The sequence below is a fragment of the Dufourea novaeangliae genome, unplaced genomic scaffold (assembly GCF_001272555.1).
Source record: "Dufourea novaeangliae isolate 0120121106 unplaced genomic scaffold, ASM127255v1 scaffold665, whole genome shotgun sequence".
In the NCBI taxonomy this organism is placed as follows: domain Eukaryota; kingdom Metazoa; phylum Arthropoda; class Insecta; order Hymenoptera; family Halictidae; genus Dufourea; species Dufourea novaeangliae.
In genome coordinates, this window is record NW_015374537.1 from 64,738 (window position 1) to 83,810 (window position 19,073).

Here is a 19,073-nt window from a genome sequence, read left to right on the forward strand (position 1 = left end):
GAAAAAACTATTCGTGTGTCCAATTGAACTGTCTGTTTATGTACTGTCTACCGAGACGAAGGTAGTCACTTGCTCGACTCCCATTCTTACAGGGTTTCATCACCTTGCATTGTACACCGTTCACTTTGTCCTGAGGATTCGTTTCGATAGTTTTCTGAAACTCTTACGAGATCTCCAGTTTTGTTTCCGGATGTGAATGACTCTATCGAGGGTTGAATGACTAAGACGGAAAGAGAAGTAAATAGAGAGGATTTCTCATTCATTCTTGATAGTCGGTTTTCAACGGCCTAGAAACGTGGTCCCTTAATTCTCTTGACCAGTATATTTACTGTATCTGTTTTTCAGTAACGGTACGAACAGCAGCACCGTGAAATCCGTAACGCTTTTTTTTCTTTCTTCCTGTTTTGCTTGTTGTTGTCCGAGGGAAACGATCTATTCCAGTGGTTTTTTTCGAGCGGAGTATTGGTTTTTCCGTGAAAACTTTCCTGTACAAATTGGATTACAATTTTTCAAGATGCATAAGTTCGATTTCAATTTAAATGACAATACTATAGTTTAAATTATATTATTCTTTTCTTTTTTAAATGTACTTTCCGCTGTTATCGAAGCATCAAAAGCAATTTAATTTGATTTTGTCTCGTAATGACATCGCGTATTCCTTCCCCCGTATGTTTGTTTACGAGCAATAATATATCCACTTGCAGCGTCGAAAGAAGAAAATGCATTGCACCGAAGAGTATGTAATCGAATCGTCGTATTGCCAGGACGAATTGCATGGATTTGATGGAAAATTGAACGAGGTGCGCGTAATTCTTGTACGCGTGGTATTCGGTTTACTTCACGGTCTATTTTTGATGGGACCGAAGCGATTTCAACATTTACCTCTGACAATGAACGCGCACACCCTGGTAAGAATCCATTATTTCGACGACATGTAATTATTGGTCAGAATTTCAATTCGACCCTCTTTCTTATTCATTTACTCGTTTGTTTACTTATTTATTTATTTATTTATTTACCGCAATTCTGGCAGACCGTGTTTGTAAAGTAATCGATAAGCTTCAAATCGTCCCGAAATTTGCTCCAAATATTTGTGGAAACTATCCCCACCGACGAATTGCTTCGGAATCTCCCCCAAATATTTGCAGAATCTCTTTTTGCAATTTCACGTTATTATTCGTTTACTACGTGTACACGCTGTACACGGTTGCCGAGTCCATGAAATCTCATATGAGGAGATATTTAATCGAATAACATTTGTATGCTCCCTCGAGACTGGTTTCTCGGCTCCTGCACGAAGCGGCGCCGGTTCTCGTTTCTTCCTTTAATTAATTCGTTCTTTACGGCAAGTGTTACACGCTCGAAGCACTTCTCGGGGTGAACTGAGTTGTAAGAAAGTAGGTAACGAGAACCGCAATTAGCGATTCGCGGTACTTATATTTGCTACGAATTCGGGAAGAGACCTTAACGAGACGAGTGTATCCAGGGGGGAGCTCGTTACGTTCCTTTGATCGATATTTTACACTGTACCACGATCGAACGCAACTCAGTGTTTTTTTTTATTCGTGTAACTTTACTCTTAGCTTTGTGCATTTACACGAGTTTTACGTTTCCTTTGGCAGGTATTCGGTCGTTCACGGAGAAAATAAAAACGGCATTTTTTTCGACTGGAGCAGTTTTTCCATCGTCTAGCAAAAACACAAACGAGCGATACTTGCTACGAATATGCGTCGTTACCGCACGAGTGCTTGTACATATACACTATTGGATGGGGGTAGGAGATCGATATATACAGTGAATTTTTATTTTTCATAGGTAGCCCGACGTGTGTGTTGCGATATCACGCGATCCGTATCCATACATAAATGTTCGAGCACACGTAGCCTCGTAACAGCGCGCGCGTGTGGTCCGAACGGGCACGTGCAGTTATACGGCTGTTTCCGCAGAAACTTGCAAAAGCAGTGCATGCGCGAATTTCCGGAATAAATTTTCGCCGGTGCGCTCAACTTCCTCTCCTTTATCGACCTTACCGGCCACACGTCGTCTTCTTTCAGGACGCCGTGGCGTCGCGAATTTCGTTTACGTAACGTATCGTAATTACAGTTATTATTATTCTTACCATTATTATTTGAACAGTTACAATTATTATTATCCTTAGATTTCGGAGTTGATCGCCCGCGGGTCCACAAGAAAGCGATCGAAATCGATCTTAATTTAACGCTAGAAAAAAATGTGGTAACAACACCGTTGTTTTCAAGTTTTGTTAATCACCCGTTGCTCGAACGAACGTGAATACAACATGTGGCTTGAATACCAACGAGGAAGTCGTGATTCTGTTAGCTTCGTGTTTGTTGCACCCGACATCGAAAGTTATGAAAATACAACACCCGTACGGGCATACCTATCATCGAACCATTATCGTTCCTGAAAGGAGTCTGCGATGCCTGTCGAATGCGTCCGGGTTTATTTTTCTTTTCTCTTTGCCTGCATGCCACGGGTATGACACTGTATTTGTTTCAATAGGCGTTAACCGAGTGACCCGAATACTCGCTTGGGACTGTTCTTACGTAATTATTTTTTCTTCTCTCGTAAAAATTACTCTCTCGTTTATATCGTCTATATCGTCTGCGAAACGATTTGCATAGAATCACCGACGCGAACATACTACTTTTCTGTCGTGAATAACCACGCAGCAGGCACCTATACATACAATATGTATACCTCTACATGTATACATGTATATGTATATGTATATATATACATACATAAATTATACAAATTGATGATAGTTATGTCGATAATTTCTGCCATTAAAAAGACACAGTGCGCCATCGGAATTTACGAGAATTAACGAGAATTTACATGTGTGCCGAATAGAATTTCCGCTTCCTACTACCGGAAGTAGAATGGGATCGTGCCGGAACAGACCACACGTGCTCTCGCGAAGCTGAATTCGATTCGATTCGAAGGAGAGTCGGCAGTTTTGTTCCACGAGTCGCCAAAATGCACCTGCACAAATATTTGATTGGCCGTGTCCGGCTTACATCTGCGAAACCAGACACGCGCGCGGGCGGCTTTAAATCCGTCATTTTATAGCGGCTTCGGCCCGGCCCGCCGGCTGTTTCACTTATCACCGGCCCGCGGATGTTTACGGGAGCACGGTCCGGCCAAATATGCAAAATACATGCCAGAAATATTGCACGATGCGCTGGCGCAAGCAACGCGTCTGGTATACCGTAGAATATTATACAAAGTGTCTGGTGAATTGTGCTCTCGTGCGAACGACGAAGCAATGGTATTGCCCGTACAGAAACGTTACAGTAAATCATCGATGAGTCTTCGATGGCTCCTCGATCCTTAGTGTTCAGACGTGAAATGAATCCGTCAATTGAAATTGTGTCTTACAACGATCTTTTTTTTTCCCGATCGTATGGTTAAGTATGGTAGAGCGATTCTACATACACAGTGTGCGTGTGTGCGTGCGTGTGTGTGTGTGTGTCTGCGCAATCGGCTCTGAGCTACGGTGTAAACGTGCGTTTTGGCACGACTTTCGAGATTCGAATCGATCTTGTGATTTTGTTCACAGCGGTACGAGCGGCCCGTTTCCCACGCGAATCACCTCCTCGCCGCGAGCAAAAGGAATACGAATAACGAAGATGAAAGCAACGGGGAGGGTCGAATCAGCGTCGGTGTGACCGTGAAAGTGTCCGCCGGAAAGGGAAGTGGAGAACGGCGTGCGATTCCCCGCGATAAGGATCTCTGTTGCGATAGGAAGCGAAGGATCGCGAAGGAATGGCTACGCCGCCGGACTCGCCAGGACCGGAAGAGGCACTTTTCGACTTCGAGAGCTCGAGGACGAGGCAACAGACCACCAGGCCGGTCGCTCTCGAGGAACTGCTACGACAAACAAAATTTTCCAGACAGGAAATCCGGGTTATGTACCGAGGTTTCAAGCAGGTGAGTTTTCGACAACGAAATATATGGTACAGTAGTATAGCTGTCGAGTAGGACCCAGGCGCTATCGGAAACGTTCACCAGACAAGTAACTATGAATAATCGATGTTAATCGAGAACCATCCCTTGGACAAATCTTTCACTCGAAATGCTGGCCGAGAACGGTGGTGTAAAACTGTGTGCGTGCTTAAAGCTAAAAGCAGATCGTTTCCTAGTGGTTTCTACATTCGTTTACCTGTTTAACCTTTTCCAGGAAATCGATGCGAGAAAGTGGAACCGTTCGCTGGTTCGTCCGCGAAGGCGCCGCAATCGTGGCGGTGGCGGTGGCATTGGCATTTTGCAAAACGGTAATCGGCGTGACACACATTTAGGCTGGGGCAAGAGCATGAAAGGTGGATCGATATCGAATCGCGGCGGAGCGTGTCTCTGTGTGTTTGGCTGCGAAAAAACAGTAGACAAGCCGTGTTATATCGCGAGCCATTCACCGAGATCCCTTATTCATCGCGGACTATACTGCTACTGGCCGTTAGATAAATGATAAATTGTCGTTTCTCTCGGCTCGGCTCGCGCGTGCATTTTCATTCGCGTAAACGCACGCTCTTGACACAATTGTCAGACTTGGCTCGAGTGCCGGAACAGCAGCGCGCAATTAAAACACCTGAGAAACACTCGACAAGTCCGACGACGACCAGTCTTTTCGTCGTTGCTGCGCTGGAACGCTTTCGAGCACGTTGGCTGTTAGTTCCCCGCCGTTTAAGCGATAAAGTGCCCCTTCACGAGGCGTCCGCGATCGAAACCGTCCAAATTTAACCCTTCGATTCCTTCTTCGCGCCTCATTGTGTCTCGTCCTGTACACTATAAACCCGGTGAACCCCGAATATCCTACGTGAAAGATTCTTCTTTATAGGTCGTGTCGCATTTGTCCGTTTTGGCAATGGACAAACATTCGTCTCTCGAAAGCGCACGTTGTTGTATCGACCTGCCGGTTACACGTGTATGTACACCTCCGACATTTACGTTCGAAACGATCTGGCCAGCAACCTTGAGGGCAACCTCGGTTCTCGAGCCAACCACCGCCGCCCTCGTAACGCTACGGTAAATATTTCACGAATGACGCCGCGCGAGACTGGCACATGGCACACGGGTATTTCGCATTATCGTGGGTAGCTTTATCCTCTCGGCCGACTCGTTTCTTCGCGAGAATGACGTGTACATGCGTCGCGCAGGAACAAGGACAAGTTCGTCGCGGAAATCCCGGCTATTATTCACACGAATTATTCGCGTGCTAAACATCCACCAGGGTACTCGGCTAAGAACCGCCTTGATATCGGGCTGTTGCGTATGAAACGCCGCGGCGTCTTTACCGGCTCTCGACGTGAAATTCCGAATGAATTTCATTCGAATCCACTTTTCGCTCCAATTAATCTCAAGTGAGATCAGCGGGACACGTTTAACGCCGGAACTAATAATAGCTTGGTGAAACGCGGGGCTTCGGGGGTTTTATACCGAAGCGTGATAATATTATAATTGGTAATTCCCATTTCGTGAAAGAGAATCGGCCGATAACTAGGATGGTATGTAAAAAGAAACAGAAATTCCGACTTTACTCTCGGTAGTTTGCAGCCGTTTCGTGAAAAGACCCACCCGTAGGGGGTTAACGAGAACCATGAGCGGAGAGAGTGGCTCTCCGGTCAAGAATCTGTCCGTTCTACAGTTCTAGGACCCACTAGCCACCCCTTTGCTATCCAGTTCGTCCCGTCGTTTTGCAAAATAGTTTTGTCTCTGTCGTTCGTAATTCTTTCTTTCTGTTCTTTTTACCTTTACCACGCAGAGATTCGGCCTGAAAATATTTCATCGTGTCTCCTATCGGTGCGTTGTCACGTCACGTAACGATAACCACCCCTAACGAGTCGATCGCGCGCCACGTCAGCCACGTGGCGCGTGAAAGTTCGAAGGTTCGTTGAAATTAGAGGGTGTCGAGGGGGACGACAGGGACGGGAGTTTGTCGACTTATTTATCTCGATCGATCGTCGCGATACTACGTACCCGGTATATCTACAACACCGGTAACCCGAACGCGGGGCTAGGGATCTCTCTTTATCCTCCCGAAACGTCAAGGTCCCGGCCTCGACGCAACCTACAAGCTGTTTTTCTTCGATCTCCACCGGATGAACCGAAACTCTAGTGTTATATGCCCTTTAAATAGATTCTGGTTCGAAAGGGCTTACGAACCGCTCGAACTCTTTGCGCTTTCATCGAAATAATGTATAACTTGTGTTGAAAAGTCTGCAGCGGGCAAAGAACCAGGGTGAAAGGGGACAACGGAGGCTCTTGTGCGAACGAAAGACAAAAGACTAGAGGAGGACACACCCTCGGTGTCGCAAATGTGTACGGGTTTCTTGAAAAATTCACCGTGGAGAGGCTATTTAGCGTTAGGCCTTGGCACGTGTCAGACTAGGTAAATACGTGTACCTATCGTCTTAGATTTTTTGTGGACGCTTAAACATCAAGATGACGATACTCTTCGCTACACATGTACATATTGTTATTCGACACATGCTGCGGGACATTAAAGAAGGACGATGAATGCCGTCCGGACAGAATAGGGCTGTAGTAGGTTATTGCCATAGACATAAATATCGAATTTGACAAAGAACGGTCGACCACTCGGTGGTTCGCTTAATATATTTGCCTTAATGTGCAGCCAAAAATGGGCCACACGAACGATTTATCTTTCGGGAGAAACGACATCATCCCCTATCCGTCCGTATTGGACGCAGTGCGAAATCCTCGCTCGCAAGAACAGAAAATTTTGAGTTTCCGTGACAGTTTCACGGGGTGGAACGTGAAACACGAATTTGTTCACGGTCGGTGCTCGACATTACCCTTCGTTCACGGAAACAGGGACAAGGGGCCACCGATGAACGTTTTGCAGAATTAATTCACCGGAAAATACTCAACTGTTCCTTGAAACGCGAAATCGTTCGTCATCGTAGATATTCGATCGTGATCCACGGAAATCTGATTGCGTTCGCCGTCTTGTCTAGTCAGAAGTGAATTCCTAGATGTCGAGTTGCACGAGAAGACGCAAAATCTAGAACAGAATTGCGTTCCTTTCAGTCTGAAATGTGTTTCCGCGGGGGCCGTAAAACGTAACGTCCATGGAAGACGATAAAATTTTATGTCTTTGGACAGACACCGAACAAGAGATCTCCGCATGATCGTTTACACGAAACAGGAATACCGATGATACCCGGAAAGGTTATTTGCTCGAACAATTATACTGTTACATCTTGGCACGAAAAATTCCATTAAGATTTTTCTTTTAAAAGCATCACGATTCCTCTTTGATTGTCGGTGAAAAATTCTAATCTATCGAGAGCAACGAGTAAAAGCAACGTTTGTTTCTGGTAAAGCCGAATGGAGATGAGATGGAATATGGAATCCGTTTCCGTTTCGACCAGAAAAACAAAAAGATTGGAAAATCTTTGATGTATTTTCCTTCGTCTCGTTCGTATTAATAATGGAAAAAGTCTTACCTCTGGCCTACTTTCCTCGCAATTTACCGTGCTCTCGACGACTCTCGCATAAGTTTCTCGAAGCAGCAGCAGCAGCAGCGGCACCCTATTTCTGCTGTTCTTTTTTTTTCTTTGTCGAGCCTTTCATTAGCCCTTCTCCCATTACGATGATCATTTCCATTCCACCGGAGGTGTTTGGATAATTTTTCTTACGACAACACGACAGAAGGATGATATCCTTGAACACGTGTATCATTATCGAATCCTTATGCAACAAAGATTAAACTGTTAACTGTATATGTATCTCTGTCCATTCCTTTATTTCGAACGTGCGCCGATTCGTTAACAACCATGACAAATAATAAGTTACAATATATAAAGTTGATTTTCATTCTCTTTTCTCCTCTGTTCGTTACCTTATACCTGCGTGGAAAAGATATACGCGCTAGTCCGCCGACCGAGGAATCTCTTCGTTCTCTCTGTGCCTGTCTCCTTGTTCCTGTAAACAGTCGGTCGTTCGATTATCTCGCCATGGGACCAACCGACCATCAATGCTTTCCTTACCTGAGTATGCTCTCGTAAATAGAGTATTCCGATTGCGCGGAGAAATTACACATTCGAGCGTCAAACCGAACAATGAACGGAATGCTCTTGAATGCAGCCTCGAACATCTCGCCGACTGAAATCGCTCGTTTATCATTTTCCATCCCCGTCTACACGCACGCACGCACGCACGCACGCACACACACAAAAGCACACCCAACCCCGTATCATTCGTTCCCTTTATCGACCGTGTAGTGCCGTGTACACGTCCACATCGAACGCGTACCCGAATAAAAGGACATTGGCGGCTCCCAACGCGAGATAGAGTATGCAAATCAACAGTCGAGACTAAAAGGAGATTGCGTGTAATCGATCGAGTCGAAAAAAAGTGTCGAGCTCGATGGTTGTCTCACCTGGTTTGCCGAAATCGTTGTTCGATACATCGAGTTTAAACGTTTTCAAGTTGCAACCGGACCTCAATACCTCGCACAGCGCGGCGCCTCCGTCGGCTTTTATTCCGCAGCCACTCAGGTTCAGTATTTCCAGCCTGTCGGTTCGCAGCAGATCTGAAACGGATTTAGGATTCCTTCTCATCGATTCGAAAGTCCTATCCGATCGGACGAATATAAATTATGACGTTGCTTGGCCGTATTCAGTATTCATGGTAGGCAAAAGCTACTAAAAGAAGGTGGTACATATCTCATCGAAGCTTTGGTTCAGACTCGACGTGGATTAATTTCGGATCTTGAACTGTCTACTATCTATAGAATATCGATGCGAAAGAGAATTCTGTGTGGTATTTACAGGCGCACAGGTGCATTACTCCTTCGTCCAGCAGGGGGTTCAGTCTCAGATCCAAATGCCTCAGTTCCGGCTCTTTCTTGAGTAATCCGTGCACCAGACCAGCAACTCCTCTTGGTCCTATGTCGTTGTTCACCAAACGCAATACTTGCAGATTATGCATCGACAGGAATTCTCCGATGGCAAATGCACCCTTGTCCGCCAGTTTGCAATGGGAAAAGTCTATCTCCACTATCTGTTATCGCAAAAATATAATACGCAACGATAATGTTTCGTCGTCGAACAAAATTCCCGGTTCACAATTTACACATCGGGCAATCGTTCACCAACATTGTTATTCGCCACCATTCCTTGAAGTAGAGCAGCGACGCGAGGCTGGTCCAAGCTGCTCTTGCAAAGGGTGAACTTGGTCAATTTCGGGCAGGCCTTGACAGCTTCGCCGAGCTCCAGGCAATCCTCGATGGAGAACCTTTTTCGCCCAAATCCGTGCATCAGACATTCGTCTAGTTGCCGTGTTTCGATCGCGAAAATCATCAAGAGAGAAACGACTCACTGAAAGTCCCGCCACTCGAATCCGTCGTTCATGTAAATCACGCCAAAGTTTACGTAGATCTCGGCGAGGCGAGGCAGTTTCGGAAGAACGAGTGCCATGGGAATGTGATGAACAATGTCCTCTTCCGCGTGGCAGGGATCATCACCCTCGTCCAAAGATTTCTGCTTTCTGTGAAATTTAATCAAACGATGATAATATGTCGTTTACTTGGAATTTCTCAAGTAGGTATTATAGAAATTCGGGACAGGCGTAAAAGAGCTGTTTTTATAGGGGCATCAATGAAACTGAAACTAAGAAGGAGTTTCGAATTTCGGAGGATATTGCTCGCCTGGTCGGTCGAAGGGAACGGATCCTTATCGCGTGCACGTAATTTCTTACGAGACCTATCATCTTCTCGCACTCCTCTCTCTGCGACTCGAAGAAACTTGGCTCGAGGCTCTCGAGGTACTCGCAGAACACACCCTCGCAGTACCGTCGTCGCCATGAATTCCCGTGGTCGGCCAGCTCGTTCGTCTCCCACCTACGACAATCGTGTCTCGCTACGAAAGTACGACCAGTCCAACCAAACGCATTATTGTTTTACGCCTTACGGGAATTCAATATTTCGAGCGCAGTCTCGTCCTTGAATAGTTTCGAGTGGTGAAGGCCGAAACTGTTCGCGACGCGTGTAATCGTATCGATAGCATTTTGCACAAAAGAAGAAATTCTTTAAATCGTTGTACCGCGAGTAGAAAATGGTCTTAGAATTGTCTTGAACCGAATAACACCGATAGTATCGAATGTAATCTGTGCTAATGGTTACTTGTCCCTCGAGCAACGTTCCCAGTAATGTTCCTCCTCGATCTTCCGAATAGTCAGCTCGAACGGCAGATCAACGGGCAGGATTTCTATCAACTTGTCCCTGTCCTCGCTAGTCGGCAGATCTTCCATTATCGGGTGGTTATCCTTCCACGCGACAGCCAACACGTGGAGGGCTAGGGTTCGTAAGCTTGGAACCCTATCCACGTCCCATAGAACATCCTCCGATCGAAGTACCCGTTCCTTCTCGCTCGATAATCGTGTTGTTTCGTACGAACATCTTGTCAACGAATCAATTGATCCAATTGTTATTAAAAGTCACATCATAATTGAAAGATTTCAATTGGAGTTGAACCTTCGGTACAGGTCATAGATAACGATAAAAGGGACCACCTTTTCTGATGTAAAACTTTTACTATTTATACACAATATATAAAGCATTACCTGTAAGCTTCGAAGACGTTGTTGGGTATACTGTGCGGAATCTTCATTTTTCTAGCTTTTCTCGTGTATCCTCGGATGTATCGGTGTTTACTTTATCTCGCCCCTTTCACTTCTCACGGGTATGGTGTGTATTTCCTCTCTGGACCTCTGGGCGACGCCATTTAACACTGGAAAGTTACTATCTTCAGAGAATCAACTTTCCGTAGCGATGCTATAAATTTTCCGTTAAACTAGTGTTTTTTGATTATTCGTATTAACTATTTTCTGTACAGGCTGTTCCTAAACTTTACGAGCAATTCACTAGAATCTTTCGATAATCTCAATGATGAAAGTAAAGTAACTGTATTCGAAGTTTAGGAACAACCGGTACCAAGCAGTCAGAGTTTTAAAGATGATCCACCCATCTCCGAATCAACCTCTAATTCGTAACACGTTGTCTCGGTATGAATGGTACATTCTCGATTAATCCCTTTCAGGAATGTCCGGAGGGTGTGGTGCACGAGGACTCCTTCAAGGACATCTATGCAAAGTTCTTCCCCCATGGCAGTGAGTTACAATCAAGTAAAAGTGCCTGTTTTCGCGTGATTAGTTAACGGCTACTACCCTACGAATTCCAGACTCCAGCCTCTACGCCCATTACGTGTTCAAGGCCTTCGACGTGAACTGCAACGGTGCCATCAGCTTCAGGGTAATTTCTGTTCCCTTTAAATCGGTTTGCTGCCTGTCCGCGATCCTTTTTCTTCTTCTAACATACTTTCGCCGGTCTGGATTAGATTGAAAACCCTGTGCTGTTCACAGTTTTTTTGCAACTTATGTACATCTATACAATTTTCCTATCGTCTGACGCAGCCAGCTTCCAACAATAGGTAAAAAGGTTTCTTATCGTCGTTTACATTCTCTTTCCTATCATCAGCCGATAAAACGGATCCCGGTATCGTGTGCGCCGGTGTTTACAGACGCGTTATGGGTTATGGGTCCCCAGCGAGTAGCGAGGCGCACGAAATCTTACATACATACATACATACAGAAAATATGAACAGTACATACATATGTGTACCCTAGATACATACATGCATATCTGGCGGAACGTTACAAGCGACGGTAAAAAGTCATTTTTCGCGCAGGATCTTCTGGTTACCTTGTCCACGCTGCTGCGGGGTAGCATCTACGAGAAGCTACGATGGACATTCAAGCTGTACGACATAAACGGAGACGGTTGCATCACAAGGGGCGAGCTGGGGGAGGTTGTGACGGCGGTACACGAGCTTATGGGCAGGCGACATCACGCGGAGGAGGAGAGAAAGGCAAGGGAACAGCTGGATAGGGTGTTCAAGAAACTCGACCTGAACCAGGACGGTGTAATAACGATCGAGGAATTTATCGAGAGCTGTTTGAAGGTACGACGCGTCTCATTTTACTCGTGAAACTCTCGAAGATTCTGCCACGTTTAAAATGTAGGATGGGAATGTAGCCCCGGGATCCGAAGAACCCATTTCGACGATATTGAGGGTCGTTTGTCAAGCGAAGCCTATAATACCCGATGTTCCGTGAGCCAGGCTGTTACGCGTATTGTTTTCTGGCGAACGGATTTCTAACGGCCCGAGAAGATTTCAGAGAGATTCTTGGACGGTGTTTGAAGACCCGTTTCCTGGTCCCCGCGCGCGATGTTATGTATATGATAATAAAGTTAAATCACGGAACACGGATACCATTCTCTCGCGAGACTAAACTCGCGTAGCAAACGATTGAAACGAGTTCGACGGCCAACTATATGTACATACATACATACATAGAAATATGCTCGAGAACGACTTCCACACCACTGAGGATATCGGTGTTCCTAGGACGACGTGATCACACGATCGTTGGCCATGTTCGATTGCGCGCTTTGATCTCCGGCCAAGGAAGAGCCGCCGGCAGTGACCACGACGCCGCCCACACCGCTCTCCGTTACGACGACGACGACCTTCTCGCAGTCCCAGTCGCCTTCGCCACCGCCACCGTCCTACTCTCTGCTGCCACCGATCCCACCGCCTTTGCCTTCGCAACCGCCTCCGGGGTACACCGTTCAGGATCAGGAACTGTACATGCTCCTGGCGGCACACTGGTGGAATCAACCGGAGGCTCCGCTCTTCTGCTAAGGGTAACACGTGCCCGGCCAGGGAAATCTCTTTCGCGGTGGCCTCATCCTCCTTCGTGTTCCTTCCGTCACATTCTTATTCGTTCCTTTGCTTGATCCGTTCAGATTCGAACGTTCGATTGGTGGGACACATCTTGTTGTTTTTTTTTCAGGGCGCGACGCGAACTCGACCGACGACGAGACATTGCGGATTCCCTGGCGACGAGGAGATCGCAGCTGCCATCGAGCAATTTGCTAAGAGTCTTGCGGGTTCAAGAGTTCAAGTATATACAGTTTGTTCGTCGGGGGAGCGTGAGGAACGAATAATTTCGAATTCTCGAGGAAGAAGCGTTTTATGTCGGGCGAAGCGAACCAATCCGGGAGTTCGGACTACGGGAGTGTACCTACCCCGAAGCCGAGGTATTAGATAACGCGTTACGTCAATTGCCGGAGGTCGTTTCGGTGTTGTCGGTCGAAACGTATCTCATGGAATCAATTTATCACCGAGAAAAGACTAGAGATGTAAGACGCGGAGATACCAGTCAAAGTAGGAAGAAACTAAGTCGATTCGATGTACATACATAATACGACGCGATACGCGTCCAGAGGCGAGCGATCTCGATACAATATCGTCGAGGTCCTCTGAGCAATCGAAGCGAATATTTGACATTCTATCGTGTTCCGTGACGTCGCCGAAACGTTCAAGACGAGGTGTAACCGATGATTCGATACGAATGAGCATCCGGTCTTACACGAGTCCGTGCCAAATCCCTGCAGAAACAATTTCCTTTCTCTTGGAAGCGTCGGTAGTCGTTGGTATACATATACATACATACGTACGTACGTGTATAAGCTTCGTTTCGTTGATGTACTCGATCCGTAGCCATGATCAAGATGCAGGACGGTCGAAAGTTTCATGATATAATTGCTTGCATGAAACAGACATACTCTTATATATTTAAAGTTTCTTCGTGACAGCTTGTTCCGCTGTCGCGGTCTGTTGGAATTGATATTATTCGGGAAATCGACTCGACAATTATATCACGAACTGGATACACCTTGTACCCTGTCGTCGAAGATCAAGAAGCGATCGTCGACGAGCGGAAACGATCGACTTGTTTTGCGTTGTTCTTCGGCCGAGAACAGTGTGTCCTCCGTTGAGCCGTAGAAGGCCGAAAGTATTCGCTTCTCTTTCCAGACAATCGTTCCGCGAGTTCCCATTTAGGAGGAGTTGTCTTCGTTGATCGATGTTCAAGAAGTGATCGTGTACACAAGAACCACGTGTGTGATAGCTCCGTCAACGGTGGTTGGTCTTCTGTTACCTATGAAAATCCCCGTATACCGGGCTCAATTGTTTTCGAGAACGTTTCTAGGGAATATCCGTAGGCGTGTAAGCGAACCGAGAATCAATTTTCTAAGCGTCGATTGTTAACAGATTTAAAACCGTAGATCTTATAAGCGAAGAGATGAACACTCTTATTGTTAGGTAAAATTTAGTCTTCGTCGAATAGGATCACGTTATCGCTCACCGGCAATGAGAACACCAAAAACCGCAATAATCATTAAGAGAACGAGCGTTTCGTGTGTTTCGTTGCATCTTAATTAGGTAGTTTATCATAGATTATCAAAACGTAATCTAGCGATTAGGTAGTGACTCGAAAGCCGTGATCGAATGATTCTTGGCCAGCCGTTTAGAGCCGTGTGTCCGACTTGTCTGTTGTTTCGTCCATTGCGTCGACTACATTTCCGTCGGTATTTACTACACAAAACCTTTCTTCGAGTCTATTCGACGCGCACCGATAATATTCGAAATCGATTATCGAGGACGATAAGAAATTCCGAAAGACCGAAGTTACCTCGTGGATCGCCGAAGATCGTTGGCTAGTGATTTCCATTTTCATCCCAAATACACACTTCGATGTAGCTAACCGAACGAAGTTAGAGTCTCCTCGATAAGAAGAATTCGTTGACCGTGTTCACCTGTTCGAGGCACCGTTAATGTCACTTGTTAACCGGCGATTCCGTTCGATAGGTTGCCAGGCGCGTCCTTGTAGCAACGGCTAACAAGTAAGCGTACAGATGTCACTGTGGCGCGTGATCTTGCCGGTAGGTTAGTTAGATAGGCCGTAGGAATCTTTAAAATACAAACGGTTTTATGTTATTCCTGTTTAGGACACGAATTTTGACAGTTTTGCAAGTTTACGAGTAGATCCAGAATAAAATCACTTTCGTCTATATGTATAAGTGTTTGGTAGGGAACGAACGTTGGTGAATCTCTGAAACTTGAGGCATGTCCGGAACCATTTCGTTTCAACACCTCTCGAACGCTTGTGCACCTTTGCGACACCTTCGTGTCTCCTCCTCCGTCGCACGTTATCAAACACGGTTGATGGCCAGCGATGGGATAGGTAATCGGCTATCTGTCTTTCGACTAACAATTCAAATTTTCTAATGAATATAACATAACTGATTTTTTACGAAGAACCATCACTGTCCAGGGCAACACAAGCCTAAAAGTGGTCCCAAGCAATACGAGGTGGAATACTCGAGCGTTCCATATACATATGTATGTATGTATGTACATATAAAATGCTTTAATTACTATAAAATATAAAACAACGGTTCTATCCAGAGATCTTTTGCTAACATCAAATGTATACAGGGTGTCTATAAAAGTATTTACTATAAAAGACGAATATACATATACTTCAGACTGATATAGTCCGATCTTCGAACGATCATCTGCGACATTCCAAACGGTCGGACGAGTATCGTTCCCATCGCCGGCCGCAGTTTAGTCGAGGGGTCAGTCAATTGAAACCGAGATCTCGCCCTCGAGAGTGTTGTGCCGTTAAGAATCGAATTGCTGCGACCAAAAGGTCAGTTCGATATTATTAAAAGAAAAAAGGATCCGCTTCTCGAAACATTCTGGTTACATAACAGCTGAGCTTTTGTCGTGGCGGCGAACCGGAAGCGTCGTCGTTCCCTCCTCTTTGAGTTCAGAAGAAAACACGCAGATCCTTCCGGAGACTCTGCGCGTCGCGTATTCGATCGAAAATGTTACACGATTTTTATATGTTTTCTATGAAAAGAACCGAAAAAAAAAGTTACGCTACGAAACAAAAGTGGACCCTAGACGGCAAAACAACGAATGTTATACATATACGTATTGACACTTTTTCTACCCGCGCGTGATCGAACAAAAAGAAAAAAGAAAAAAAAAGAAAAAAGAAAAAAGAAAAAGAGACCATTCCGGAAGCCGGAAGCCTTTCGTTGTACGATTCGCGCAACGACTCGTCGTGCCCATTTAACTCTGCCGAGATCGACCGAGATTTCGATGGTGTTTGGACGAGGTACAAATGTGAAACTATAGACGATCTCGCTAGGGTTAAGTTGAACGGCTCCGAAAAGTGTGTTTGTTGCTTGTGATTTACGTTGTCGATAGAGTAACCCGGGTTATTAACGATACATGCGATATTTATGGCGCGAGAACAACACGAGAAGGGAAAATTACTATTGACGCGACAAACTGCCATAAGCTGGAAAATCCTTTCTTAGCTACTCGCTGAACATTACATTAAAGAGTTACATAAATATGTGTCTTTCGTTTTTGGTGGTTGAAAAGAGAACATAGTCTAGACATTAGTATACTTACAGTAAATAGAAATGGCCACGAATAATCGTGTGGACGTTGAGCAATGATAATAAAAATCAATATTTTCGTAGGCGAATCATTCGATGCAGCGCTTGTTCCTCGGTACATAAATCGGGTAATTTAGAGATACATATCGTGCGTGCTTGTTGTTGGTCGTTCGAACTCGGAGCAGCCGTGCAATTCGCGAGGTTTCTTAAGTTTAAGGTCTCGTCGCGTTCCCGTGTCTGGAAATCAAACAGATCTGCGGCGGCAGTACCGGTTGCGCATACATACATTCATATACGTATATGTACGTATGTATACCGAAAACATAAATTATCGGTGTAAAGCGAGAGCGATAGAGCGTAGTTGTAAATTGTAAATCGAACAGGAAAATCTAGTCAATTGAGATCGTTAGAGGTAGTAACGTAGAATGTAATTAACCGATCGGACTTAAGATCTGACTCGTTGAACTTCGTGTGAACCAGAGCTGCTTCCTGCCCACGATTATGATGCACGTCCGTTCTTCCTTTTTCGCGCCCGTAATTATTTCGATTCGGCATCGAATCGCCTCTGTTTACCCGATCGACGCGACGACTATCACAGTCGGTCAGAAATATCAAAATCGATAGACGAGAAAAGTAGTATCTAGACGGCACACGAGTGAACGAATCAAAAGTTTGTTACGATAGTCGAGTAACAAGTAGTACAAAGTGTCGGTTATAGTTGGTAGACCAGACCGCGATACAATAATTATTAAGCTTAACAGCGGCACCTTTTTTATGACGGACCCGTAATAGAATTAATTAGAGTCTATATGTATAGATGCTCCGCGGAGTGCGTTAATCGATTCTCGTACTGCCAAATTTCTCGATAAGCCCGGAAACAGACACGTTTTGCACGCGAAACTGATTGTCAGCCGAGTCTATACATATACGCGGAACGCTCGCGTGTGTAAAAGGTGAACTCGAGAACAGACAGCCGGGACACAAGTATTCCTCGTAGATCGATCAGATCAAATCGTCGTTAACGTGATCCGTTGAATTTCTCCAAGTCTGGTACACTACGCTACGTGTCGACTCGAGGCTTTCCCTCCCAATTATATTGTACATACATACGTGTTACAGTTATAGAGGTTCTCGAGTGGACGCGCAGCTTCGGTTCAGTCTACCACTCAAACGGTTCGGCACGCGTTAAAACTCGGCCCCCTCCGTTCTCTGTTACACGTTATACGTTACACGTTACACGTTACACGTTACACGTTACACGTAGCGCGTCCGTATTGTCGCGATCGTTGCTCATTAGATCGATGGATCGGTAAACCGACGAGCGTATTCGCCCAACGGACATTGTATCGTTTTAGGCCAGATCCTCGCTACGCGTCGACAACTTGTATCTCGCAGCAGCTGAATTCGAAATTCAGGGGAATAAAAGTGGAGCGTCGTTATTGTTATCTGTCTGCGTGCATTTATTTACCCGTGTAAACGTCGAATTCCATCCCAAAGTAATTGGGATTGACCATGCACAAGAAGGGGCGACAGGGCTGTCGTGACTCGCGAGTTGCACAGCGAAATAAATAACCAAGACCTCGATCAACGTTTGCCGTTGTTCAGTGTAATCAAATTCAGTGGAGCGATCAACTCAGTGCACCGTTTCTCTTCGATTTAGTTTCAGTTCTTTTATTTTTAATATAATATTATAATTCTACGACGCGGTATGTGTATATACGACTATCACATCGATTCTAATCGATAGACCGGAAGTGGACCGACACGGCGCGACAATTCCCGTTGTTGCTTCAGGAGTGTGCACCAGACGACGCGACGTGACGTGTTGTAATAACATGTAATTTGTTGATTCGTCCCTTATCCGTGTCCATAGCGGAATAAAAAGCATTATTTTTCTCCCTCGGTTGTAAAGTGCCAACTCGGTGAAATTATGTCATTGCGCGGCGTTTCGTGGCGAACCGACGGAAATAATCGGAATCAAAGAATTTCCATCATAGTGATATACATATAGCGAGTTAGAGGTGAAAAGAAATGATGTGACACAAACATTCTAACAGTGGACTGCGAATATAATAACAGTTTCATTTCACATAACGTCCAGCAGAGTTAATACATAATTCCCGAGAAATTGCCAATTGTATATTTGGAATAGCGACAAACGAAGCGCGCGGCCTTACCTGAGAATTCATTTTCGTTCGTGAGTCGTCCGGGTTTAGCATTAATGGTGTGTGTCACGTTTTGCGTGTGCATGTCTCTTTCTACTCCGTGGATGTAATTGACTTCCGTCGTTTAAATGCGTCTGATTTTTTGAAGATTGTTTCGGTTGTAGACCCTAGACAGAATACAAACGATGTTTCGTTGAGTAATATCACTGACGCCTTGCCCGAGACGACTATCAACAGCAGAGAGCATTCGCGAAAGGTAGAGACAGCGGCAAGACGTGCGTTCGATGCGAAAGTCGGCGAAACAATGGGAAGCAATCGCCGATGGACGATCGATCCTGCTCCGTCCGACTACGCTTGCGCCTGTAGAAAATTCTCAAATAATTCCCGGCAAGTCATTTTCTTGATATTTTCACCCTTTTCCACCATCGGCGCTCTCCCACGGGGACACGATTCTCTTTCTGGGGTTGTTCGACACGGAGTCGAATTATTTTTAATCGGCAAACTTTCTTTCCTGTCACGACACTGTTTCGCTCGCC

General features: G+C 45.4%; 1 protein-coding gene across 1 annotated transcript; it reads left to right on the plus strand.

Moving 5' to 3' along the window:
- The first annotated feature begins 3,685 nt into the window (after positions 1-3,685).
- Positions 3,686-12,625, plus strand: LOC107193171 (Kv channel-interacting protein 1). The gene is made up of 5 exons (XM_015582570.1): positions 3,686-3,957; positions 11,088-11,157; positions 11,229-11,299; positions 11,736-12,008; positions 12,456-12,625. The coding sequence occupies exons 1-5, from the start codon at positions 3,793-3,795 to the stop codon at positions 12,501-12,503; spliced, it is 627 nt and encodes a 208-aa protein (XP_015438056.1). The 5' UTR covers positions 3,686-3,792; the 3' UTR covers positions 12,504-12,625.
- Positions 12,626-19,073: the final 6,448 nt, after the last annotated feature.